At 46.4% G+C, this 27,758-nt stretch overlaps 1 protein-coding gene across 1 annotated transcript; it reads left to right on the top strand.

The window, feature by feature from the left end:
• Positions 1-3,502: 3,502 nt before the first annotated feature.
• LOC147098668 (small COPII coat GTPase SAR1A-like) lies at positions 3,503-27,718 on the top strand. The gene is given in 7 exon segments (XM_085970658.1): positions 3,503-3,604; positions 12,316-12,435; positions 14,396-14,461; positions 15,958-16,061; positions 18,072-18,203; positions 27,406-27,434; positions 27,436-27,718. Coding segments are annotated over 7 exon segments (633 nt in total). The 5' UTR covers positions 3,503-3,507; the 3' UTR covers positions 27,521-27,718.
• Positions 27,719-27,758: the final 40 nt, after the last annotated feature.

The following is a 27,758-nucleotide window of genomic DNA, read 5'->3' on the forward strand; positions in this document are numbered from 1 at the left end:
CCAAAAATCTATCGCTCTCTGTCTTGAATATACTCAATGACTGAGCATCCACCGCCCTCTGGGGCAGAGAATTCCATCGTCACAACCCTCTGAGTGAAGAAATTCCTCCTCATCTCAGTCCTTAAATGGCCGACTCCTGAGACTGTGACCCCCCCCTAGTTCTAGACTCTCCAGCCAGGGGAAACAACCTCGCAACATCTACCCTGTCAAGCCCTTTAAGAATTTTATATGTTTTAGTGAGATCATCTCTCATTCTTCTAAACTCCAGAGAATATAGGCCCATTCTACTCAAAGAAAGAAAGAACTTGCATTTATACAGAGTTATTCATGACTTCAGACCATCCCAAAGCGCTTTACAGCCAATGAAGTACTTTTTGAAGTGGAGTCACTGTTGTAATGTAGGAAATGCGACAGCCAATTTGTGCACAGCAAGCTCCCACGAACAGCAATGTGATAATGACCAGATAATCTGTTTTAGTGATGTTGATTGAGGGATAAATATTGGCCAGGACACCGGGGAGAACTCCCCTGCTCCTCTTCGAAATAGTGCCGTGGGATCTTTTACGTCCACCTGAGAGAGCAGACAGGGCCTCGGTTTAATGTCTCATCCAAAAGATGGCACCTCCGACAGTGCAACACTCCCTTGGCACTGCACTGGGAGTGTCAGCCTAGCTTTTTGTGCTCAAGTCTCTGGAGTGAGACTTGAAACCACAACCTTCTGACTCAGAGGCGAGTGTGCTACCCACTTAGCCACAGCAGACACTAGACCTCCATTTTCTTATGCTGTGCTGTGATTCCCTAACAGCCTCACCCCATTCAACATCATACAACACGTCTCCAGTATTCCCTTCTAGAAATTTGCCTACAAGTGAAGTTAATCTAATGGGCACATCGTTTCCTGGTTCAGACTTGATGCTTTTATTTTGTTTTTAATGGCACCACAATCGGCCTCTCTCTCCAGCCCATGGGAGTAATCCCAGTCCTCAGCGAGGCACTAAATGTATCAACCAGTGGATCGCAAAGACCAAACCCCATTTCTTTCCACACCCTAGGGTTGATACCTTCAGGGCCAGCAGCCCGATCAGCTTTAAGCATCCTAATTGTAGTAAAGACCATTTTCACATCCCAATCTTCACGTTCAGCCGTAGCATCACTCTGTGCTGCAGCATCAGTAACTCCATGCCATCTCCAACAGTGAAGTCTGATGCAAAGTATCTATTTAAAACCTCCACATGCAACGGATCATCCTCCGCCATTTCCGCCACCTCCAACGTGATCCCACCACCAAACGCATCTTCCCCTCGCCTCCACTTTCAGCATTCCGAAGGGACCGCTCCCCTCCGCGACACCTTGGTCCACTCCTCAATCATCCCTAACAGCCCTTCGCCTGGCACCTTCCCGTGCAAGCGCAGGAGATGCAACACATGCCCTTATACCTCACCCCTTCCCACTGTCCAGGGCCCCAAACACCCCTTCCAGGGGAAACAGCGATTTACTTGTACTTCTTGCAATCTAGTACACTGTATTCGCTGCTCACGATGCGGTCTCCTCTACATTGGGGAGACCAAACGCAGATTGGGCGACCGCTTTGCGGAACACCTCCGTTCCATCCATAAGCGTGACCCTGAGCTTCCGGTCGCCTGTCACTTTAATTCACCGCTTCACTCCCACTCTGATCTCTCTGTCCTCGGCCTATTACATTGTTCCAATGTACAGGAAACTCCTGTTTAAACAGCACCTAAATATCCAGAAATCTCTATTAGCCGACAAAATTCAGGAGTAGGTTCAGGTAAGTTTTACTGTATATTAGTGGCCGTGTAACCGGGGTTCCTGCACCTGTGGCCATGTAACTGGTGTGCTGTGTAACGGGACTCTCGTACCTTGGTAGATAACCCTTGCCGTTATCCGGAATTTTTAATCAACCGGCACCATCCCGGTCCCGTCGGTGCCAGATACGGAAGAGTTTCCTGTAGCTCAACATAAGCTCGAGGAACAGCATCTCATCTTTCGATTAGGCACTTTAAAGCCTTCTGGCCTCAACATCGAGTTCAACAATTTCAAACTATAACCCCTATCCCCATTTTTCATGCTGTATGATTTTGCCATTCCCATTTGCAACATTTTATCTTTCCTGCCTCTTACAAAAGCACAGTATATTCCTTCATCCCCTCCTGTCTCTGCCCCTGCTTAATATCTGTTCCATCTCCAGCTTTTTCCAGTTCTGATGAAGGGTCCCAGACCTGAAACATTGACTCTGTTTCTCTCTCCACGGATGCTGCCTGGCCTGCCGAGTTTTTCCAGCGTTTTCTGTTGTTTAAAACCTCGCCTATATCTTGGGACTCCAGAGTCCCTCGGCGGCCCCCTGACTTCCAATATAGCCGGAAGAGACCTTGCTGTCACTACCGTAGATATCCACTTCTCCATTGCCCTTCTAGCCAATACAATAGCAGATTTCGTCACCCTCAGTTGAGTCCAATACCTATCCCTATTCCCTCGAGTTATTTACCTTGTACCTGTTAAAAAAATATATATTTTTGCTTTAGTTTAATTTGTCTTTGGACGTGATCAATTAACTCTTTCGTTTTACAGTGTGCCCTTCTTTCAACCCCAGGGTCGCAACTGTCTTATTTCTGCACAAGTGATTTTAAAGTCCTCCATTTGTTGTCAGTGCTGCAATTATCCCCTCATTGCAGGAACCCCCTCCTTTCTCCCCCCCCCCCCACCCACCCGTCAACCTTGCTCAACTCGTCCACCATCTCTGTACTCTTTATCGAGAGAGCCAACTTGAATTTATACGTAGGTCATGTTAAACGAACCTAATTGAATTTTTTGAGGCAGTAAGTAGAAGGTTAGAGGGGAGTTGAGAATTTTTTTCACCCAGAGGTGGAACTCACTGCCTGAAAGGGTGGTAGAGGCAGAAACCCTCATCACATTTAAAAAGTACTTGGATATGCACTTGGAGTGTCGTAACCTACAGGGCTACGGACCAAGAGCTGGAACGTGGGATTAGACTGGAGAGCTCTTTGTCGGCCGGCACAGACACGATGGGCCGAATGGCCTCCTTCTGTGCTGTAAATTTCTATGAAGTAACTAAAGTAGTAACAGGGCAATGTCTATGGATATAGTTTATAGGGACTTCCAGAAGGCATTCAATAAGGTTCCCGGTAAGAGACTGTTAGCTAAAATTAACCTTAAAACATAACAAAACCAGAGCCAGGCCATTCAGGAGAGAAGTTCGGAAACACTTCTTCAAGCAAAGTGTGGTAGCAGTGTGGCACTCGCTCCCACAAAAAGCAGTAAGCAGTAGATGTCGGGGCTCAATTCATAATTTTAAATCGCTAGATTTTTGCTAACCCAGCATATTAAGGGATATGGAGTCAAGATAAAGATCAGCTCATGATCTCATTGAATGGCGGAACAGGCTCGAGGGGCTGAATGGCCTCCTCCTGCTCCTATGTTATAACCTGGCACTAGCATTTAATTTTCAGGGAATCTTCTGTGATCTGAATGTGTCTTTTTCCTGTTGCAGGTGTGTCCAATTCAGCAATGTCGGGCTTATTCGACTGGCTGTACAATGGCTTAACCAGCATGCTACAGTTCCTGGGTAAGTGGCTCCAAGCCGCATCCTGTATTGCTTCTCCACGTTATTCCCTCCCCCGGTCTTTGGTGATTGCAGCCCGTGGATGGGAGAGACGCTAAAGCGACCTCATTACTCCGCCGTCTGATCCTAATCTGACACACAGGCACGAGACTCTGTTGGAAAGGGCGTCACAAACCGCGTGGACTTGGCATCGTGCGCAGTATAACTCCAGCGTGCGTGAACCTAGATTTAAAAAGTCCTCACGCCAGACATTAGACCTTGTGGATGCGCGATAAACTCAATGTCTTGCGAAAGCTGCCTGCACTCTCGAAAGATTAGAAATTAATCAGGTAGCGGAGCTCTGCGTGTTCTGGGCTCTCGACCATTAGTGTGATTATTTAACAATCAGGAAGGACAGGCAGGAAGGGAGAGGAGGTGGGGTGGCTATGTTAATAAAGGAAGGAATCACTATAATACAGAGAAATGATATTGGGTCAAAGGAGCAGGATAGTGAAACAGTTTGGGTGGAGGTAAGGAATAATAAGGGGAAAAAAACACTAGTGGGTGTAGTCTATAGGCCTCCGAACAGTTGCAACTCTGTTGGACGGAGTATTAATCAGGAAATAGTTGAGGCTTGTAATAAGGAAACAGCTATAATTATGGGGGATTTTAATTATCATATTAACTGGACAAATCAAATTGGGCAGAGCAGCCTTGAAGAAGAGTTCATTGAGTGTATTAGGGATGGGTTGCTTGAGCAGTATGTAACTGAACCGACCAGGGGGCAAGCAACCTTAGATTTGGTCCTGTGTAATGAGACAGGATTAATTAAAAATGTCCTAGTAAAGGATCCCCTTGGAATGAGTGACCATAACATGGTTGAGTTCCATATTCAATTAGAGGGTGAGAAGGTTGGATCTCAAACAAGCGTGCTGAGCTTGAATAAAGGAGACTATGAAGGTATGAGAGCGGAATTAATTAGAGTGGACTGGGAAAATAGATTAAAGGGTAAGACGGTACATGACCAGTGGTGTACATTTAAGGAGTTATTTTACAACTTCCAAAAAAAATATATTCCACTGAGGAAAAAAGGGTGTAAAAGAAAAGATAGCCATCCGTGGCTAAGTAAAGTAATTAAGGATAGTATCCGACTAAAAACAAGGGCATATAAGGTAGCCAAATCTAGTGGGAGGATGGAAGATTGGGAAGTCTTTAAAAGACAGCAAAAAATAACAAAAAGATTGATTAAGAAAGGGAAGATAGATTATGAAAGTAAATTAGCAAAAAATATAAAAACAGACAGTAAAAGTTTCTATAGTTATATAAAAAGAAAAAGGGTGGCTAAAGTAAATGTTGGTCCCTTAGAGGATGAGACCGGGAAATTAATGGTGGGAAACATGGAGATGGCAAAAACACTGAACAATTATTTTGTATCAGTCTTTACAGTAGAGGACACTAAGAATATCCCAACACTGGACAAACAGGGGGCTCTAGGGGGGGAGGAACTAAATACAATTAAAATCACTAAGGAAGTGGTACTTGGTAAAATAATAGGACTCAAGGCGGATAAATCCCCTGGACCTGATGGCTTGCATCCTAGGGTCTTGAGGGAAGTAGCGGTAGGGATTGTGGATGCATTGGTAATTTTCCAAAACTCACTGGACTCAGCAAAGGTCCCGGCAGATTGGAAAACTGCTAATGTAACACCCTTATTTAAAAAGGGTAGTAGGCAGAAGGCTGGAAACTATAGACCTGTTAGCCTAACATCTGTGGTTGGTAAAATGTTAGAGTCCATTATTAAGGAGACAGTAACGGGACATTTGGATAAACATAATTTAATAGGGCAAACTCAGCATGGTTTCATGAAGGGGAAGTCATGTTTAACAAATTTGCTTGAGTTTTTTGAGGAAGTAACATACAGGGTGGATAAAGGGGAACCAGTGGACGTAGTGTATTTAGACTTCCAAAAGGCATTTGACAAGGTGCCACACAAAAGATTATTGCTCAAGATAAAAAATCACAGGATTGGGGGTAATATTCTGGCGTGGGTGGAGGATTGGCTCTCTAACAGAAAGCAGAGAGTTGGGATAAATGGTTCGTTCTCAGATTGGCAACCAGTAACTAGTGGTGTTCCGCAGGGGTCAGTGCTGGGTCCCCAACTCTTTACAATCTATATTAACGATTTGGAGGAGGGGACCGAGTGTAACATATCAAAGTTTGCAGATGATACAAAGATGGGACGGAAAGTAGTGAGTGAGGAGGACATAAAAAACCTGCAAAGGGACATAGACAGGCTAAGTAAATGGGCAGAGATTTGGCAGATGGAATACAATACTGGAAAGTGTGAAGTTATGCACTTTGGCAGGAAAAATCATAGAGCAAGTTATTATCTTAATGGCAAGAAACTGGAAAGTACTGTAGTACAAAGGGATCTGGGGGTCCTGGTGCACGAAACTCAAAAAGTTAGTATGCAGGTGCAGCAAGTGATTAAGAAGGCCAATGGAATGTTGGCTTTTATTGCTAGGGGGTTGGAATATAAAAACAGGGAGGTATTGCTGCAGTTGTACAAGGTATTGGTGAGGCCGCACCTGGAATACTGCATACAGTTTTGGTGTCCATACTTAAGAAAAGACATACTTGCTCTCGAGTCAGTACAAAGAAGGTTCACTCGGTTAATCCCGGGGATGAGGGGGTGGTCATATGAGGAGAGGTTGAGTAGATTGGGACTCTACTCATTGGAGTTCAGAAGAATGAGAGGCGATCTTATTGAAACATATAAGATTGTGAAGGGGCTTGATCGGGTGGATGCGGTGAGGATGTTCCCAATGATGGGTGAAACTAGAACGAGGGGGCATAATCTTAAAATAAGGGGCTGCTCATTCAAAACTGAGATGAGGAGAAACTTCTTCACTCAGAGGGTGGTAGGTTTGTGGAATTTGCTGCCCCAGAAAGCTGTGGAAGCTACATCATTAAATAAATTTAAAACAGAAATAGATAGTTTCCTAGAAGTAAAGGGAATTAAGGGTTACGGGGAGCGGGCAGGAAATTGGACATGAGTCTAGGTTCGGAATGGTCATGGCCCTGTGGGTAGTGGAGTGGGCCCAGGGGCCGTGTAGCCTTGTTCTGCTCCTACTGTGTTCTAATTCTGTTAGATTTCAGGAGATGGTTTTATTCCTGTTCCTGGCTGGGGTGGAGATCGCCTTTACAGAAGGTAAGTACTGTAGAAAATATAGGGACAGAGTGATCTCCTGGAAGAATTTCGATCGCCTAGATGGGTCGGAGAGGAATTTCCCAGATTTTTTTCTCCCAAATTGGCCATTGGGTCTTTATCTGGTTTTTCGCCTCTCCCGGGAGATCACATGGGTTCGGGTGGATGCAGAGTGATAGAAGATTTGAGGTTAGGATCAGATCAGCCATGATCTTATTGAATGGTGGAGCAGGCTCGAGGGGCCGATTGGCCTACTCCTGCTCCTATTTCTTATGTTCTTATGATTCACAGTTAGCAGTATAACTCCAATGCTGCCAGCTGTGGACCGCACTCTTGCAGCTGCCGTGCTCCAGTGTAATGGTGACATTGGGTTCTTTCAGTCTGCTGTCTGTAAGCACCTGATCCAAGACCATTCATGGGAACGGTAGCATAGTGGTTATGTCACTGGACTTGTAATCCAGAGGCCTGGACTAATGATCCGGAGACGCGAGTTCAAATCCCACCACGGCAGCTGGGGAATTTAAATTTAATTAATAAATCTGGAATAAAAAGCCAGTCTCAGTAATGGTGACCATGAAACTACCGGATTGTCGTAAAAACCCATCTGGTTCACTAATGTCCTTTAGGGAAGGAAATCTGCCGCCCTTACCCGGTCTGGCCGATATGTGACTCCAGACCCACAGCAATATGATTTGCTCTTAACAGCCCTCTGAAATGGCCTAGTCACTCAGTTGTATCAAACCGCTACAAAGAAGTACAATAGGCAAAAATCCTGGCACTCCCTCCCTAACAGCACGGTGGGGGCACCTTCACCACACGGACTGCAGCGGTTCAAGAAGGCGGCTCACCACCAACTTCTCGAGGCTAATTAGGGATGGGCAATAAATGCTGACCTTGCCAGCGACGCCCACATCCCGTGAACGAATAAATAAAAAAAAATCTAAGCTAGCAGCTGTAGACTTGACGTAACTGTATTGGAGGAGGATTGTCACACTTCAAGCGTCACGCGTGCAAATTTTTGTCGTAGTTTAAAATAAAGTTTGTTGATTGGTTACAGCACAGAAGGAGGCCATTCGGTCCGTTGAGCTCGTGCCCGTCAATTGTTAATTGATCTAAGGATCTGCCCGAGAATAAATCAAATCAAAATCAAATCAACTTTATTGTCATTGTTAGTGCACAGTGTAGTACAACGAAATGTAGGCTTGCCGCTCCCGAGAGTGTACATTTAGATTAAGACATTTAAACATTCAACATTCATTTGGCTTGTAATACATAAACATAAACATAACCATAATAAAGTGCATTGGCAGATGTGCAGGCTTTAGAGTTTATTTGTGGAGTTCAGTAGGATGACAGGCTCTGTTGCAAAGAAGGGAGGGAAAAAGAGTGGCAGGGCTATAGTAATAGGGGATTCGATTGTAAGGGGAATAGATAGGGGTTTCTGTGGTCGCGACCGAGACTCCAGGATGGTATGTTGCCTCCCTGGTGCAAGGGTCAAGGATGTCTCGGCGCGGGTGCAGAACATTCTGGAGGGGGAGGGGGAACAGCCAGTTGTCGTGATACATGTTGGTACCAACGACGTAGCTAAAAAAAGGGAAGAGGTCCTACAAGTAGAATTTAGGGAGTTAGGAGCCAAACTAAAAAGTAGGACCTCGAAGGTAGTAATCTCTGGATTACTACCAGTGCCACGTGCTAGTAAGAGTACAGAGAACAGGATAGTTAGGCTAAATACGTGGCTTGAGCAGTGGTGTAAGAGGGAGGGTTTTAAATTTTTGAGGCATTGGAACCAGTTTTGTGGTAGGTGTGACCTATACAAAAGGGACGGTCTACACCTGTGCAGAGATGGAACTGATGTTCTCGGGGTAATTTTTGATAAAGCAGTTCGGGAGCATTTAAACTAGTATGGCAGGGGGCTAGAAACCTATGTAGTGAAATAGAGGAAAGTGAAAGGCAGACAGAAATAAATGATAAAAGGGTGAGGAACAAAAAACAAAGGGCCAAACTAATTCATAAAAAATGTGAGCATAAAAAAAGCCTGAGGGTTTTATACCTTAATGCGAGAAGCATCAGGAACAAGGTAGATGAATTAGCTGTGGAAATAGAGGTTAATAATTATGATCTAATTGGGATTACGGAAACATGGTTGCAGGGTGAGCAGGGCTGGGAGCTTAACATACAGGGGTATTCAGTATTTAGGAAGGATCGACAAAAAAGAAAGGGAGGAGGGGTAGCATTGCTAGTAAAAGAGGGGATAAATGCAATTGAAAGGAAGGATATTAACTCAGTTAATACAGAATCTATATGGGTGGAGCTAAGAAATAGCGAGGGGCGAAAAACATTAATAGGAGTGGTATATAGGCCTCCAAATAGTAAAATAGAGGTTAGGGAGGGCATCACGAGGGAAATTAGAGAAGCGTGCAATAAGAGCACAGCTGTCATCATAGGTGACTTTAACTTACATATAGATTGGACTAGCCTAATCAGTAAAAATAATGAGGAGGAGGAATTCCTTGAGTGTTTGAGGGATGGTTATCTGGATCAATATGTCGAGGAACCAACTCGGGAACAGGCTATATTGGACTGGGTACTGTGCAATGAGAAGGGACTAATCAGTAATCTTGTTGTACGGGGACCCTTGGGTCAGAGCGATCATAACATGATCGATTTCTCACTCGAAATGGAGAGCGAAGAAATTGACTCAGAGACTAAGGTCCTGAATTTAAACAAGGGGAATTATGATGCCATGAGACGGGAACTGAGTAGGTCTGAGTGGACAACGTTCCTGGGAGGACTGGAGGTAGATAAACAATGGCAAACATTTAAAGATAGAATGACAAAATTGCAAAAATTGTTTATACCAATCTGGCATAAAAGGAAATCTAAAAAGGTGACTCAACCGTGGATAACAGGGGAAATTAGAGACAGCATAAAATCCAAAGATAGGGCGTATAAAATAGCCAAAAAAAGCGCCAGAGCGGAAGATTGGGAACAGTTTAAGATAGAGCAAAGGAGGGCAAAGGGCATAATCAAGAGGGGCAAAATAGCTTACGAAAACAAGCTGGCGGAAAATATAAAAACTAACTCCAAAAGCTTTTATAAGTATATCAAAAGGAAAAGACTGGTGAAAACCAAAGTTGGTCCATTGCAGTCAGATACGGGGGAATATATAATGGGAAATAAGGAAATGGCAGATCAACTAAATGCATACTTTGGGTCAGTCTTTACGAAGGAAGACACAAAAAACCTCCCTGGGATATCGGGAAAAATAGGGACATTGGCAAAGGAGGAACTGACGCAAATCAATATCTCTAAGGATATGGTGTTAAGGAAGCTAAAGGGATTGAAGGTGGACAAATCCCCAGGGCCTGATAACATGCATCCTAGGGTACTGAAGGAGGTGGCCCTAGAGATAGCGGATGCACTAAGGATGATTTTTCAGAATTCATTAGACTCGGGAACAGTACCGATGGATTGGAGGGTAGCTAACGTTACCCCACTATTCAAAAAGGGGGGTAGGGAAAAAGCAGGTAATTACAGACCTGTAAGCCTTACATCAGTTGTGGGCAAAATGCTGGAGTCCATCATTAAGGATGAAATAGCGGAGCACTTAGCAAATGGGGACAGGATAGGACAGAGTCAACATGGATTTACAAAGGGTAAATCGTGCTTGACTAATCTATTGGAATTTTTTGAGGGAGTAACTGGTAGAATAGATGGGGGAGAGCCAGTAGATGTGGTGTACCTGGACTTCCAAAAGGCCTTCGATAAGGTCCCACATAAAAGATTAGCATGGAAAATTGAGGCTCATGGGATAAAGGGGAAAGTTTTGGCGTGGATAGGGAACTGGCTGTCAGATAGAAAACAGAGAGTTGGAATAAACGGCTCATTTTCTGAATGGCAGGCAGTAACAAGTGGGGTACCACAGGGATCTGTCCTGGGCCCCCAGCTGTTCACAATTTACATTAATGACCTGGATCAGGGAGTCGGATGCAGCATTTCCAAATTTGCAGACGACACTAAACTAGGAGGGGGGGTGGGCTCAGAGGAAGAGACCAGGAAGCTCCAGAGCGATTTGGACAGACTGGGCGATTGGGCGGATAAATGGCAGATGCACTATAATGTGGACAAGTGCGAAGTTATCCACCTTGGGTGCAGGAACGGGAGGGCAAATTATTATTTAAATGGCAATAGATTGGGAGAGGGGGAAGTACAGAGAGACCTGGGTGTTCTTGTACACCAGTCACTGAAGGCGAGCATGCAGGTGCAACAGGCGGTCAAGAAGGCAAACGGTATGCTGGCCTTCATAGCAAAAGGGTTAGAATACAGGAACAGGGATACCTTGCTGCAGCTGTACAGGGCACTGGTGAGACCACACCTCGAGTACTGTGTACAGTTTTGGTCGCCTCATCTGAGGAAGGATGTTCTTGCCATGGAGGGGGTGCAGCGGCGATTCACCAGGCTGATACCAGGAATGGCGGGAATGACCTATGAGGAGAGACTATGTAGTTTAGGGATGTACACACTGGAGTTTAGAAGATTGAGAGGGGACCTCATAGAAGTGTATAAAATTCTGACAGGTCTAGACAGACTGGATGCAGAAGGAATGTTTCCCTTGGCGGGTGAGAACAGAACTAGAGGACATAATTTAAGGATAAGGGCTAAACCATTTAGGACAGAGATGAGGGGGAATTTCTTCACTCAGAGTGGTGAACCTGTGGAACTCATTGCCACAGAGGGCAGTGTACGCCAGCTCATTAAATATATTTAAGAGGGAATTAGATATATTTCTACGGGCAAAAGGGGTTAAGGGTTACGGAGAGAAGGCGGGGACGGGATACTGAATTAAAGGATCAGCCATGATCTCATCGAATGGCGGAGCAGGCACGAAGGGCCGAATGGCCTACTCCTGCTCCTATCTTCTATGTATCTATGTATCTATGACAGCCCTGGGAAAGAAGCTGTTCCTAAATCTGGTCGTACGGGTGCAAATAATTAGCCTCTAGTTCACTCGCAAGAAGACTCGGCAAATCAACCTTGTGACTTTAAAGGGGCACAGCAGAATAATGCATTGTGCACTCTGAGATAACGGATTTGCCCTTATGTAAAGCAACGCCTCTTCCTCTGAGCTACCATGAGCGTTGTAACAGGATTCTGCTAGTACTGGCAAGCTTCCAAATGAGAGGTTCTCAATAAAAAGAAAGACTTGCATTTCTATAGCACCCTTCTCAACCTCCGGACGTCCCAAAGCGCTTTACAACCAATGCTGTATTTTTTGAAGTGTAGCCACTGTTGTAATGTAGAAAAGGCGGCAGCCAATTTGTGCACAGCAAGCTCCCACAAACAGCAATGTGATGATCTGTTTTTAGTGATGTTGATTGAGGGATAAATATTGGCCCAGGACACCGGGGAGATCTCTCCTGCTCGTTTTCGAAATCGTGCCGTGGGATCAACATGCCAGCTGGTTAAACTGAGAAAGATGTCAATTCAAAGCAAGTTGTGATGCATATATTTTTTTTTTTTTGGCCAGGTTTATATAAGAAATCAGGAAAATTGGTCTTCCTGGGCTTGGACAACGCTGGCAAGACTACCTTACTGCACATGTTGAAAGATAACAGACTGGGGCAGCATGTCCCTACGTTACATCCCAGTGAGTACTTACAATTGAATCGTGCGTGGCGTGGCTCGCTCTCCGCCTGTGCCGGGATTCTCTCTCTTTGCAAAACCTGAGCACTCGTTCTGCTGATGCGCGACTCTAACCTATTTGTGTGTATTCCTCGCCTTCCCCCCACTCCGCTCATGGCTTCAGTGGGTAATGCCAACCTGGCAAAGGACTGTAACAGCATTGAAGCTTAGCTCCTGAACCCTGGCGATCATCCCGCAAAGCTAAGACTTGCATTTCTACAGCGCCTTTCGTGACCTCAGGCCATCCCAAAGCGCTTTACAGCCAATGAAGTACTTTTTGAAGTGGAGTCACTGTTGTAATGTGGGCAACGCGGCAGCCAATTTGCGCACAGCAAGCTCCCACAAACAGCCATGTGATAATGACCAGATAATATGTTTTAGTGATGTTGGTTGAGGGATAAATATTGGCCCAGGACACCGGGGAGATCTCCCCTGCTCTTCTTCGAAATAGTGCCACGGGATCTTTTACGTCCACCTGAGAGAGCAGACGGGGCCTCGGTTTAACGCCTCATCCGAAAGACGGCACCTCCGACAGTGCGGCTCTCCCTCAGCACTGCACTGGGAGTGTCAGCCTAGATTTTTCTGCTCGAGCCTCTGGAGTGGAGCTTGAACCCACAACCTTCTGACTCAGAGGCATGAGTGCTGCCCACTGAGCCACTGCTCTTGGTGCTATTGGTTCATTGACAATAGGATATTTGATAGCATCAGCAACTTGAGATACATCCAAATTAATAGGAGCATTGTATGTTACCCCAGGGCCCTGCTGTACGCAGCCAAGTGACCAGCACAGGCAGAAAGCTCGTACACTCTCTTGTATTTCTGAGTCATACAGACCAGAAGTCCCGGCGTTCAATTCTTGGCCAGTGCTGATCGGACGGGAAAAGCTGTTGGGATGTTGCAGTTGGCCTTGAGTATCCCCAAGCTGGGCTGGAGAAAAGAATCGTCTCGGGATTCTGCTCCTGGTGGTCGCCTGCTGGAAAGGATGGGATACGGCGTGTGATGCCGTTCACAGTCGAATAGCCCGTTATTACTTTCTCGGGTCGCACGTAGAACAGCAACGTGTGCAAGTTACCAGTGACCTGCCAGCACCTTGGCGTGGTGAAAATCACCATATTCAGGAGGTGGACATTGAAATAATTTTTTTTTTTTTTAATGTAATTTAATTCCATGAAAGTTCAAGGCATAAAATACATAAATATGATTGCGCATATTTGAATATTTCTGAATTTTCTCTCCTTGCACGAGCACTCTCCCTCCTGCCCCCTCTCATCGACTTCTTGCAGCTTTGCCCATGGACGTCGGGAGAAAGCGAATCACCCTCGGACTGCGGTGGCCAATGTTCTCTTCAATTTTTGTTTGGGTGCGGGGCCCCTTTAAGGGGCTGCGCAGCCCAATTAAAATACCGCGTATGCGCGGTTTTCCCCATTGACAAGCCAGCGAGCCAGCTGCGCGGGAGGTCCAGAGTGCGGTGCAGCTTAAAGGGAGCATTGGCGGTGGCAATGCTTGAGGTATATAGGTATGAGGATCCGGAGCTTGGTGATGCTTCATCTAGTGGTAGAAGTGTACAGATGCAGGTGTGACAGTGTGCCTACAATATGTGATGCCCGTGCCCTGTCCTTGGATGCAGGTTCACGAATGGCACCACTGAAAATGTCGCTACTCTCACCAAGTCCCTGTGTTGTCACGAGATGGAATGACCGGTGTATGGGGAGGCATTTGGTTTTTGTACACTGGCTGTTCAGCTGTGATTGAGCAACCTGTGCACATACAGTCCCAAATCCAGCTCGCAGTTGTACAAACCACTGTGAATTGCCCCTGGCTTTGTGTATGCATTTGGGTGTAGTTCTGAGTTTATTCGCTCCTCACATTTTGCAGCCAGGTCACTAGGATTGCAACTCCTAACTGGCCTCTTTTTATTGTCATAGCATCAGAAGAGCTGACTATTGCAGGAATGACGTTCACTACATTTGACCTTGGAGGTCACGCACAAGGTATGATGCTGGTTTTAAAAAAAACAAAGCTTTGTCATATTTTCGCATCAGGAATGTGTTGTTTTTCAATCCGTGCAGATCCGGCTCAGCATATTTGGTGTAACACGCCGGCTGGTTAAACTGGAAAACCTATGTAAAGCAAGCTGTGGTGCATATATCCGTGCCCACCGATTCTGGAGGAGAAGGAGTAATGTGCCACGGTTCCTGCTCTTGATCGCAATCCTCCTGGAAGTGCACACACCCGTGTGTGGTCTTTGGTGAAGAAAGGGTTAGGCTTGCCCTCAAACCTGCTTCTCTGACCAACCTTTTGGTCACCTGTCTTAATGTTTCCTTCTTTGGCTCGTTGTCAGTTTTTGTCTTGACTACGCTCCTGTGAAGCGCCGAGACACGTTAAAGGCGCTGTATAAATGCAAGTTGTTGTTGGCACCTTGGCCTGCCAACTTCCACTGCCATTTGGAGAAGTCCGTGGGACTGTATCCCAACAAAGAACCTTTTCACGATGGAGTGGGAGCAAATTGGCAGGAAAGGGAGGCGAGAGTCACACTCCATACAGGTTTGTTACAGTCCCATTCAAGCATTTCTAACAGGAGGACTTGCATTTATATAACGCCTTACCGCATCTCTCTGAAGCATCACCTAACACTTTGCGTGCTGAGAGTTACTTTCCAAGTGCTCCTACAGCTACTACCCATTCCATTACTAGACTGACTGTCCGGCCTGTGCAGTTCTGCTCGGCTGGGGTCTGCTGGATGCTTCTGCAGAGTGGGGCTGGCCTGCGCTTCTCCCTCCCGTTCCAAGGGATGTGAGCCATAAATTGTGAGAGCTGTTTGTTTGAGTTTTACAGTATTTACGCAAGTTCAAGAATCTTCATTTGGAAGATGAGGAAAAAGCTGCAAATATTAGCAATCTGGTGGGTTTTGGTATACAATGCGAGCAAGATTCCCCCTCGCTTTCAATTGAAACAGTAACTATCTTAGCTTTGCATAGAATTACATAGAATGTACAGCACGGAAACAGGCCATTCGGTCCAACTGGCCCGTGCTGGTGTTCCTGCTCCACACGAGCCTCCTCCCACCCCTCTATATCACCAAATCAGCATATCCTTCTATTCCTTTCTCCCTCATGTGTTTATCTAGCTTCCCCTTAAATGCGTCTATACTATTCGCCTCAACCACTCCCTGTGGCAGCGAGTTCCACATTCTAACTGCGTTCTGGGTAATGAAGTTTCTCCTGAATTCCTTGTTGGATTTATTAGTGACCAGTGTTGCCTCTGAATATTACCGTGGGTTGCATGGCCTGTTTATTTAAATGCGCGGTAGCTTTAAATTTGCAGCGGCCAGGCACGCGGAGTATCTTCAACGGGACAGCTTGTGAGCAGCCTGCGCTGTACCTTCACAGATTGCTGCATGGCCGCGCACCCGTGCAGCTTATGGGGAACATTGTTGGTGACCATCTTATATTTAATACTTTATTTAAATGTTGCTGCTTATTCACAGCCCGGCGAGTGTGGAAGAACTACCTCCCTGCCATTAACGGGATTGTTTTCCTGGTTGACTGTGCAGACCACTCACGACTTGCCGAATCTAAAGTCGAACTTGATGTAAGTCGAACCACGTTGAGGAATGCCTGGGGAAAGGAGGCTCCTTGTACAGAAATGTTACAAGGTGGCTGTGGGTGGCAAAAAAACATGATAGTGGATTCCTCCTGTCTCTCTCCCTCTGCCCATCGCCTCGTCGACTGTTTGAGTTGTACAGATCAGGAAGGTGGCGCCTTTGGTTCCTGGTCGGTGCTCAGTTAGCGCGTCGCAGGCAGGGGTGTATGCTACACCTGACCACAGCACCCTTGAGTTAGCGATGCAAAAATTGGGCTACTTATCGCTGTCCAGCAGCTCAGTGTGTACGGGTGGATGTTGGGTGAGGGCAAGTTCAGACCTGGCTGTGATGCCCCCAGCCCTGTAGCCTCATGCATGAATAAGAACGTAAGAAATAGGAGCAAGAGCAGGCCATACGGACCCTCGAGCCTGCTCCGCCATTCAATAAGATCATGGCTGATCTTTGACCTCAACTCCACTTTCCCGCCCAATCCCCATATCCCTTGGTTCCCTTAGAGTCTAAAAATTCATCGATCTCAGCCTTGAATATACCCAACGACTGAGCCTCCACAGCCCTCTGGGGTAGAGAATTCCAAAGATTCACAGCCCTCTAGGTGAAGAAATTTCTCCTCATCGCAGTCCTAAATGGACGCCCCCTTATTCTGAGACTGTGACCCCTGGTTCTAGACTCTCCAGCCAGGGGAAACATCCTCTCCGCATCTACCCTGTCAATCCCTCTCAGAATCTTGTAAGTTTCAATGAGATCACCTCTCATTCTTCTAAACTCCAGAGACTATAGGCCCATTCTACTCCATAGCGACTCTCTGGGTAAGGTATCTGGGGGTCTACACCGTAAGGCAAGAAAGAGAAAATTAATGCAGAGGGTAGAGTGAAATCATGAACACTAAATTTATGTTAACTTGCTCTGCACCCCAAGATTGTCTTCAAACATACCCCAACTAAGCCCAGACAACTCAAGTCAGGTTTATTTGTGCTTGTAACTACAATATATTTGCGATGTATGTCGCACACTCCTCATTCGGGCATGGCCATTCTGTGACACCCAGTCACACATGTGGTCACACATTAGAGAGAGCTCGGTGAGATCCAGACGCTGCAGGGCCCCATACCTACAGTATCACTGGGACTTTCACTTTGTCCTGACGTTCTGTGGGGGAAAACCCACGGGAGATTCTGTAGAATTTTGTATCCATTGGTTTCTCTCATTTTTGTTTTGAATTTTGTGGGCCTCGAAATTTGGAACAAGCTGTTGTCCCGTTGGTGGATAAATCCTAAATCTGCACATCAAAATCTTTTCGTATTTACCACTTATGAGAATCGTAGAAATTTACAGCACAGAAGGAGGCCATCCAGCCTAATCCCACTTTCCAGCTCTTGGTCCGTAGCCCTGTAGGTTACGGCACTTCAGGTGCATATCCAAGTACTTCTTAAATGTGATGAGGGTCACTGCCGCTACCACCCTTTCAGGCAGTGAGTTCCAGACCCCCACCACCCTCTGGGTGAAAAAAGTTCTCCTCCACTCCCCTCTAATCTTTCTACCAATTACTTTAAATATGGATTTAAAATTTAGATGTGACCACCCCCTTCAAGGCTCCACCATATGCAGCCTGTGAAAAGAGACGCAACTTGGCTGTACCTTTTACATACTTTTAAAAATCTGCCTGGGAATGTCTTTTGCTTCAGCGATAATATCACGGAGGAGGGGGAAACAGAACCAAAAAAACCCAGCAATTACTGATCCTGAGCTGCCAAACGCATTTTATACCGGCAACACAAAAAGGAAGAGTCTAACTGTGACTAGTAGAGTCTCAACAATGAAGTGTTGCTGGTGATGTGACCTCTGCAAGTCACGGTGTCATTCAGTGGTTTGTTTCCCCCATGACCCACTGCTGATGATTGTGGTCTTTTGTTGCAGTCACACGCTGTTTGTTAGTACTTTTGTTTCCAACGATTAGATGTGCAGCATGTTTCTGAAGTAAAAAGAGCTTTCTCTCTAAGGCATTAATGACGGACGAAACAATATCCAACGTTCCCGTTCTTATCCTGGGCAATAAAATCGACCGACCAGAGGCCATCAGTGAGGAGAAACTTCGGGAAATCTTCGGCCTGTACGGACAAACGACAGGAAAGGTAAAGCAAAGAAAAGGCAGACTCACAATTATAAAGCGCCTGATAGTCTCGCTTCGCGTACAACAACATTACTTTTTGAAGTGAAGCGGTTCCTACGCAGGCAAACCCGGCAGCCATTTTAGGCACAGCAATGCGATGTTGGTGTTCGTTGAGGGAGGAACGTTGGCCTGAGCTCCCTGTTCATCGGGTAATGCCATGGAAGCTTTAACATCCGCTGGAGCAGGCAGACGAGGCCTCGGTTTAATGCCTCACCTGTAGTGCATCGCCTTTAGCAATGCAGCACGCCCTCAGTACTGCACTGGGGCATTTTCTAAAGAAATAAACTTGTTTGCGGGAGCGCGGGACATTAATCAGCTGTTCTAATATTTTCCGCAGCTCAAAGTACCCATTTTGGAGCAGGTGGGACAGATTACACCCAAATTACACAAATATTTATCTTGCAACTAATATTCCCTTTCATTTTTATTTTGGGTGGACGGCCCCTTTAAGGGGCTGCACGACCCGTTCAAATTTCCGTGCGTGCACGGTTTTTCCCATTGTGAAGCCGGCAAGCGGCCTGCGCGGGACCTCCAGAGCGCCGCGCGGCTGCCTCGCAGCTTAACTGGAGCGTTGCTTGTAACTTATAGTCCCTGGTCAGATAAACAATTTGATAATCTTTGGGTCTGGTTTTTTTTTTGTTGAGAAATGACCACTAAGGAGCTCAAAGCAACATCGACTGCATTCTAGACGTTTGGGCGATTAGAATTTATAAAAAGAGGTTGTAAACGAGCTGGTGCCCTTTCTGCGAAGCTTTGACTGGGTTTTGTGGAGAGATGAAAATCGGGAATAGAAACAGAAGATAGGAGCAGGAGTAGGCCATTCGGCCCCTCGAGCCTGCTCCGCCATTCAATGCGATCATGGCTGATCATCCAAATTCAGTACCCTGTCCCTGCTTTCTCCCCATATCCCTTGATCCCTTTAGCCTTAAGAAATATATCCAACTCCTTCTTGAATATATTTAATGAATTAGCCTCAACGGCCTTCTGTGGTAGAGAATTCCACAGGTTCACCACTCTCTGGGTGAAGAAATTCCTCCTCATCTCTGTCCTAAATGGCTTACCCCTTATCCTTAGACTGTGACCCCTGGTTCTGGACTCCCCGACCGTCGGGAACATACTTCCTGCATCTAGTCTGTCTAGTCCTGTTAGAATTTTATACGTTTCAATGAGATCCCCTCTCATTCTTCTAAACTCCAGCGAGTATAAGCCCAATCGTCCCAATCTCTCCTCAGAGTAAGAGGCCAGAATTGGAGGAGTGCAGAGATCTTGGAGGGTTGTAGGGCTGGAGGAGGTTACAGAGGTAGGGAGGGGCGAGGCCGTGGAGGGATTTGAAAACAAGGATGAGAATTTTAAAATCAAAGCGTTCAAGTGGCCAATCTGTGTGTGTGAGCCAAGACTGAGAATATCCTGCCGACACTCTAACGGGTAGCAGGGGGTCGGCAATCACAGCCAATCCTGATCCTGTCTTCAGCTGACACCCACACGTCTGCACTTTCCGGGGGGCTGGACACTGGTCGGGAGAACCCTAGCTCATTTATTTTTTTGTTGTTGCTTCCTGTGGCCCACGGACACTGAAACCAATTGTGGTGGAGCACAGACCACTTCCGCACAGACCAGGAATCGAACCTAGTCATTGTAAGCCTTTGTCGACGCCGGTCGGCCACTCGGGGAGCTGTGGAAGGGTTAAATTTACTGTGCCAAGTGCATCATTCCCGCAATGATTTACAGGAAGTACGTAGGGGCTCCTATGACCGCTGACTCTGCAGATCAGTCAGGAAGGTAAATGGAGGCCAGGGTGCAGCGAAAGAAAAACTAGGTCAAACCTGCTACTGAATAAAATGTGACGGTTTGCTGGTTGTTGGAAGATAAAATCTGGCTCGACCGTTTAGCAATTTTTAAGGTTAAGTACCTCTGTCGATAGACTGTAGGCAGATCAAAGGGAATTCTTGTTCCTGTCTTTCGTGTCCGTTTAACCTTTTGAGAATTGTGACGCACTTTTAAAATCTTGCAAAGCAGGAGGCTTTAGGATGGTGGGTGGATTTTGTCTGTCGGACATATTTTTAAACACTCAGCTGTGGCTCAGTGGGTCGCTCTCCCTCGCCTCTGAGTCAGAAGGTTGTGGGCTCTCGTCCCACTCCAGAGACTCGAGCACAAAAATCCAGGCTGACACTCCCAGTGCAGTGCTGAGGGAGATGACGTCCTTCAGACAAGACCGAGGCCCCGTCTGCTCTCTCAGGCGGACGTAAAAGATTCCACTGCACTATTTCGAAGAAGAGCAGGGGAGTTATCCCCGGTGTCCTGGCCAATATTTATCCCTCAATCAACATCACGAAAACAGATTATCTGGTCGTTATCCCATTGCTGTTTGTGGGAGCTTGCTGTGTGCGAATTGGCTGTCGCGTTTCCTACATTACAACAGTGACTACACTTCAAAAAAAAAAGTACTTCATTGGTTGTAAAGTGCTTTGTGATGACCTGAAAGACACTATATAAATGCAAATCTTTCTCTTTTACTACCCATTTACTGTTTCTGACAGACCTGTAGATTAATTGGTTTATTTTTTATGACCAGGGTGTCCAAACATGTGGGCCTCATAGGATGCATTTACACCGGAAGTTTAGTGCCTGTAACGAGTGCTTTTCACTTTGCACACACTTAACTGACGGCGTACATAGTTTAATGCTGTGTCAGTTTAATATTGCATGCAGTGTAAATCTAGAATGGTGTCAAAACCTGGTAAATCTCCCTGATTTTAATTTGAATGTTGAGTCTCTCCTTCCCCCCCCGCCCCAACCACATCATTTCTATTTTGAATTTACAGGAGACAGCTTTGCCCTTGCATTGTGACCAGGCCTGTGCAGAGCTCACTACTAACCAGGGTGGTTAACACTCCAGCGCAGCGGGGACCAAGTAATGTTCAGCGGGTTCTGCCTGGCCAGAACTCGAACTGCAGACCAGCTATATTTCACACCATGAGCCACAATTCCAGTACATAACAACCAGCACTGCTAAATCTTTATATGTAATTAAAAGCACTCATTACCACCTCCACCCGCCCCCCCCCCCCCCCCCCCTCAAAGCTACGTTACAGACTTTAAAAAAAATTACGTTGTAATTATCGCTTGGCAGATTGATATGTATAAGAAATAGGAGCAGGAGTTGGCCATACGGCCCCTCGAGCCTACTCCTCCATTCAATAAAATCATGGCTCCACAACCTCAATTCCACTTTCCTGCTCGATTTCCATATCCCTTGATTCCCCTAGAGTCCAAAAATCTATCGATCTCGGCCTTGAATACACTCAAAGACTCGACATTCACAGCCCTCTGGGGCAGAGAATTCCAAAGATTCACAACCCTCTAAGTGAAGAAATTCTTCCTCCTCTCAGTCTTAAACAGCCGACCCCTTAACCTGAGACTGTGACCCCTGGTTCTAGACACTCCAGCCAGGGGGAAACAGCCTCTCAGAATCTACCCTGTCAATCCCCTTCAGAATCTTGTATGTTTCAATGAGATCACCTCTCATTCTTCTAAACTCCAGAGAGTATCGGCCCATTGTACACAATCGCTCATCATAGGACAGCCCTCTCATCCCAGGAACCAATCTAGTGAACCTTCGTTGCACCGCCTCCAAGGCAAGTATATCCTTCCTTAGATAAGGAGACCAGAACTGTGCCCGGTACTCCAGGTGTGGTCTCACCAAGGCCCTGTACAATTGTAGCAAGACTTCCTTACTCTTATACTCCAACCCCCTTGCAATAAAGGCCAACATGCCATTTGCCTTCCTTATTGCTTGCTGTACCTGCATGCTAGCTTTCTGTGTTTCTTGCACGAGGTATGTTGTGGGAATGACCAGGTTATAGTTGCAGTCAATGTTTCACGTAATTTTTTTAATGGGCTGCGCGGTCCTTTTAGAAGTCCGCGCATGTGGGTTTTCTTTTTCAATTTAAAATATGGCTCACCGGCTGCGTGGGACCCCTGGGAGCTCTGCGCAGTGCAGCTTACAGGGAGCATTGGTTGCAATACTTGCTGGCTGACTTGGGCTGCCCAGGATACTGTCTGGCCTCCCCCTCTCACCCGCCCCCTGATGTCGGCTCCTCCTGCTCTTCCGTCACCTGATGCTGGCTGGTTGCAGCACCACCACTGGAAGGAGGGTGTAATTACAGCGTGACCAGTTCACTTGGGAAATTTCCATTATAAACGACATAGAAATTGATCGTGGAAATATTTTTTTTTAAAAACAAGGACAGAATGTACGACATTAAAATGGGGACTGAAGTATGTGTGTGTATCCTTTTGCAATTATCCCCTGCCCTCCATTCCTGTTTCACTTGAAGATTGCCCTTGGCCTTGACTACCCATGTGCAACAGCATGGAAGATCAGCTAGTAATTAATAGATGCACTGACTACAGAAAGCATGGCCAAAAACCCAGCAGCAACTGTCATTCAGCCTTGAGCTCTGCTGACATTTGTAAGAGCTTCACTCGTGTAACTTGACATTGTCGCACTTGATTGAATCTCTGCCTTGTGACTCCAGCTGGCCATCTGTTACCTTGAGGTAATTCATTGACACTGGCTGGTACATGGCTTGTGTTAACACTCGTCTGAAAAGCTGCAATTGAATTCATGTCCTCGATATATCCGCACCGATTGTGTGTTGAATGAAAGAAAGGAAAAAAGACTTATATTTCTACAGCGCCTGTCACAACCACCGGACGTCCCAAAGCGCTTTACAGCCAATGAAGTACTTTTTTTGAAGTGTAGTCACTGTTGTAATGTAGGAAACGCAGCAGCCAATTTGCGCACAGCAAGCTCCCACAAACGGCAATGTGATAATGACCGGATAATCTGTTTTAGTGATGATGATTGAGGGATAAATATTGGCCCCAGGACACCGGGGAGAACTCCCCATCTCTTCGAAATATTGCCATGGGATCTTCTACGTCCACCTGAGAGAGCAGACGGGGCCTCGGTTTAACAGGACTTGACAGGGTAGATGCAGGGAGGATGTTTCCCCTGGCTGGGGAGTCTAGAACCGGTTCAAATCCGGCCTCGGGTGACTGTCTGTGTGGAGTTTGCACATTCTCCCCGTGTTTGCGTGGGTTTTCTCCGGTTTCCTCCCACAGTCCAAAGATGTGCGGGTTAGGTTGATTGGCCATGATAAAAATTGATCCTTAGTGTTAGGGGGGATTAAATACGTGGGGTTACGGGGATAGGGCTTGGGTGGGATGGCTGTCGGTGTAGGGACCGGGTGCTAGGGTTTGGATGATCAGCCATGATCTCGTTGAATGGCGGAGCAGGCTCGAAGGGCCGAATGGCCTACTCCTGCTCCTATCTTCTATGTTTCTAGAATAAGGGGTCGGCCATTTAGGACTGAGATGGGGAGAAATGTCTTCACTCGGAGGGTGGTGAATCTTTGGAATTCTCTACCCCCGAGGGCTGTGGAGGCTCAGTTGTTGAGTATATTCAAGACTGAGATCGATAGATTTTTGAATATTAAGAGAATCAAGGGATATGGGGATAGTGTGGGAAAGTGGAGATGAGGTAGAAGATCAGCCATGATCTTAATGAATGGCGGAGCAGGCTCGAGGGACCAAATGGCCGACTCCTGCTCCTATTTCTTATGTTCTTAACAGCTCATCTAAAAGACGCCACCTCCGACAGTGCGGCGCTCCCTCAGTACTGCACTGGGAGTGTCAGCCTAGATTTTTGTGCTCAAGTCTCTGGAGTGGGACTTGAACCCACAACTTTCAATGACTGAGAGGTGAGGGTGCTGCCCACTGAGCCTGAGCTGGCACTTCGTGGGACTACACCATTCATTGAGTTCAGATTTTGTGCCCATCGTGAAGTAAATGTTTGAAAGTCAGTAAGTTGCTCCAGTTCTGTTAAATATCCCCAGTTGCTTCTGTATTTCAATTATTGACCTAATTTGAAAGGCAAACCCAATCAGTAACCCACTCGGGCTTATAAATGACCTAAATTAGACTTCGGCATTTTCAAACCTGTTTTAAGATTGGTTCTAATTGTAAATCGCAGTGACGTTTGGTGGCACCTGACGGACACAGTGAAGCTATTTCCCTTTATCTGCTGCCGATAGCTGTAATGCACTGTGTGGGCCCAGTGTTTTCTCCACATTACAAGCATCCCTGATTTTCATCACTCCACCACTGGTGGCTGTGCCTTCAGCTGCCTGGGCCTTAAGCTCTGGAATTCTCTCCCTAAACCTCCGCCCCTCTCTCCTCCTTTAAGTCGCTCCTTAATACAGTACCTACCTCTTTGACCAGGCTTGTGGCCCAGTGTCAAATTTTCTCATTCTTTGTTTTCAAATTCCTCCATGGCCTTTCCCCTCCCTATCTCTGTAACCTCCTCCAGCCCCACAACCCTCCGAGATCTCTGCGCTCCTCCAATCCTGCCCTCTTGCGCATCCCCCGATTTTAATCGCTCCACCATTGGCGGCCGTGCCTTCAGCTGCCTGAGGCCTAAGCTCTGGAATTTCCCTCCCTAAACCTCTCCGCCTCGCTACCTCTCTTTCCACCTTTAAGACACTCCTTAAAATCTACCTTTTAATACAGGAAACTTTGTGCTATCCGGCACCGACGGGACCGAGCTGTTGCCGTCCCATCAAAACTGCTGGACAAACCAGCGCTAATGTTGAAACATACGGAGATTCTGAGCTCCGTATCTGGCAACAAACCCTGTTGCTTACAGCTTCTAAACAGTCGGCCGTACCTTGCAAGCGTCTCTGTAGCTTAGCAACAGCTTCAGCAAGACCTTGCAGAGCCTGACTGGTGAAAAAAAAAAGCAACGAAAAGAAAAAAAACCTAACTAAACGGCTCCTGATTTTTGCCGGTGGCTCGAGCATTCCAGACAGTTAACCTCCGGATAAACCAAAGTTTCCTGTATATCTCCTTATGTGGCTCGGTGTCGCATTTTGTTTGCTAATGCTGCTGTGGAGCGCCTTGGGACGTTTTACTACGCGAAAGGTGCTACGTAAATAAAAGTTGTGGTTGAATGACTGCATTTCAGAAGCAATCCATTGGTTGTGTGGTGCTTTAGTGCCTCCTGATAAGTCTCGCTTTCCTCCTGCCTGCGCTGATCTTGGTTGCGCTGTAAGGGAGAGACGCGGAACAGAAGACTGTCCTCCCTCCCCGCCCGCCCCCCACCATAGTCACTGTAGTGAATCTTGCAGTAAGCTGAGGCGAGCAATGGCGGAGGTCTGACACAGGAAGTTGACTTGGACCATGATGCACCTTGAGAAGCCAAAGCAGCGAGAGCGGATTCCCGTTCTGTATAAAGTATACAGTGGTGAGCTTGAGAACAAGTGGCTAATCCTCGGGTTATCTGACAAAACAAAGTATTCGGGGTGGCTAATAAATGCTGGCCTTGCCAGCGACGCCCACATCCCATGAATGAATAAAAAAGAAATTGACCCGCAGTATTAGAAACACAGAAGATAGGAGCAGGAGTAGGCCATTCAGCCCCTCGAGCCTGCTCCGCCATTCAATGCGATCATGGCTGATCATCCAAATTTAGTACCCTGTCTCTGCCTTCTCCCCATATCCCTTGATCCCCTTAGCCTTAAGAAATATATCTAACTCCTCCTTGAATATGCTTAATGAATTGGCCTCAACTGTCTTCTGTGTTGAGGTGTGTCTTGGCAGGATTTCTAGTTTGTCATCGACATCCTTGATTCACCTCACCCGTGCATTTTGTAGATGTACGGTGTAAATTGCACCCAAACTTGGAAAGTTACCAACGATACACCAAGGTTCATTTAGGCTGGATTATGATCTGACTGTTGAAGCCCACTTGGAGTAGGGTTGCCTTGACTGCTTATTGTACGTACAGGAAACTTTCTGGTATCCGGCACGGACAGGACCGACCTGGTGCCGGTTCATCAACAATTCCGGATAACCGAACGCTATAGTAAAAGATACGGAGCTCAGAGCTCCGTATAAAGCAACAAACCCTGCAGCTTCAAAACAATCGGCACAAGTTACAAGCGTCTCTGTAGCTTAGCAACAGCTTCAGCTACACCCTTGCACAGCAACAAATGGAGTTTAAAAAGGTAATAAAAGTTAACGGAACCGACTCCTGAATTTTGCCGGTGGATAGAGCGTTCCGGTTATTTAGGGGCCTAATCGAAAGTTTCCTGCAGTTGTGTATTAGACTAGAAATTTAGGACGCTGGGGGGGGGGGGGGGGGGGCGCGGGTAAAAGTGGAATTATGTACGAGAGTTATTATGGCGGTCGATGCTGTAGCTCACTCTGAAGAGCACACATCCTCCTGGTCCAGTCACACACACTGTCTATTCACTAATACAAAAAGAAAATACTGCAGATGCTGGAAATCTGAAATAAAAACAGAAAATGCTGGAGATACTCAGCAGGGCAAGCAACATCCACGGAGAGAGAAACAGAGTTAGTGTTTCAGGTCGATGACGAGTTCTGACGAAAGGTCATCGACCTGAAACGTTAACTCTGTTTCTCTCTCTACAGATGCTGCCTGACCTGCTGAGTATCTCCAGCATTTTCTGTCTATTCACTATCCAGCTCCCAGCAAATGCGTGAAACAGTCAGTGTTCATTAAAATCAAACTAGCAGCTCTCTGGGGAGCTGAGGTGACTGATTTTAGGGGCTGAAAAGCGGTCGAGGGTCCCGATTAAGCAACGCCTCGATTTTAAAATTCTCATCCTTGTTTTCAAATCCCTCCATGGCCTCACCCCCCATCTCTGTAAACTCTCCAGCCCCACAACCATCCCGAGATCTCTGCGCTCCTCTAATTCTGGCCTCTTGAGCATCCCTGATTTTAATCGCTCCACCATTGGTGGCTGTGCCTTCAGCTGCCTGGGCCCTAAGCTCTGGAATTCCCTCCCTAAACCTCTCCGCTTCTCTACCTCTCTTTCCTCCTTTAAGACGCTCCTTAAAACCTACCTCTTTGACCTCATCTGCCCGAATATCTCCTTGTGTGGCTCGGTGTCAAATTTTGTTTGTTTGACGCTCCTGTGCAGCGCCTTGGGACGTTTTACTACGTTAAAGGCGCTATAGAAATACAAGTTGTTTTTGTATTCATGAGTCACCTTGCATGTGAGTAATACGGTCTGTTACTGAAATTGTCTTGCATGCTTTGGGGAATATTAAATGTCCTTGTTGGTCTGTTCCAGGGGGCTGTGCCATTAAAGGAGTTGAACACCACCACTGGAGGTGTTTATGTGCAGTGTGCTGAAACGCCAGGGTTACGGAGAAGGATTTCGCTGGCTTTCTCAATACATCGACTGAACTCGAGACAAAAACGATACCACTCTGGACTGAACTAGTTTGCAGCTGTCTTACATGTTTTTTTGTTTCCTTCTTTGTTACACACAACCGTTGATGAGATCACAATGCCAACCAGGAGACGTTACCGACCACCTGCGTTTTTTAAGTATAATTTTGAGTTGGGTGTTTTGTACCTAGATTAAAATCGGAATTACTTTTCCAAGTGTAATCATTTTTCCGTCTCCTACACAAGTGTTGA

This window comes from Somniosus microcephalus, chromosome 29 (assembly GCF_052327205.1).
Source record: "Somniosus microcephalus isolate GS21.2 chromosome 29, FLI_Smic_1.0, whole genome shotgun sequence".
NCBI classification, from domain to species: Eukaryota; Metazoa; Chordata; class Chondrichthyes; order Squaliformes; family Somniosidae; genus Somniosus; species Somniosus microcephalus.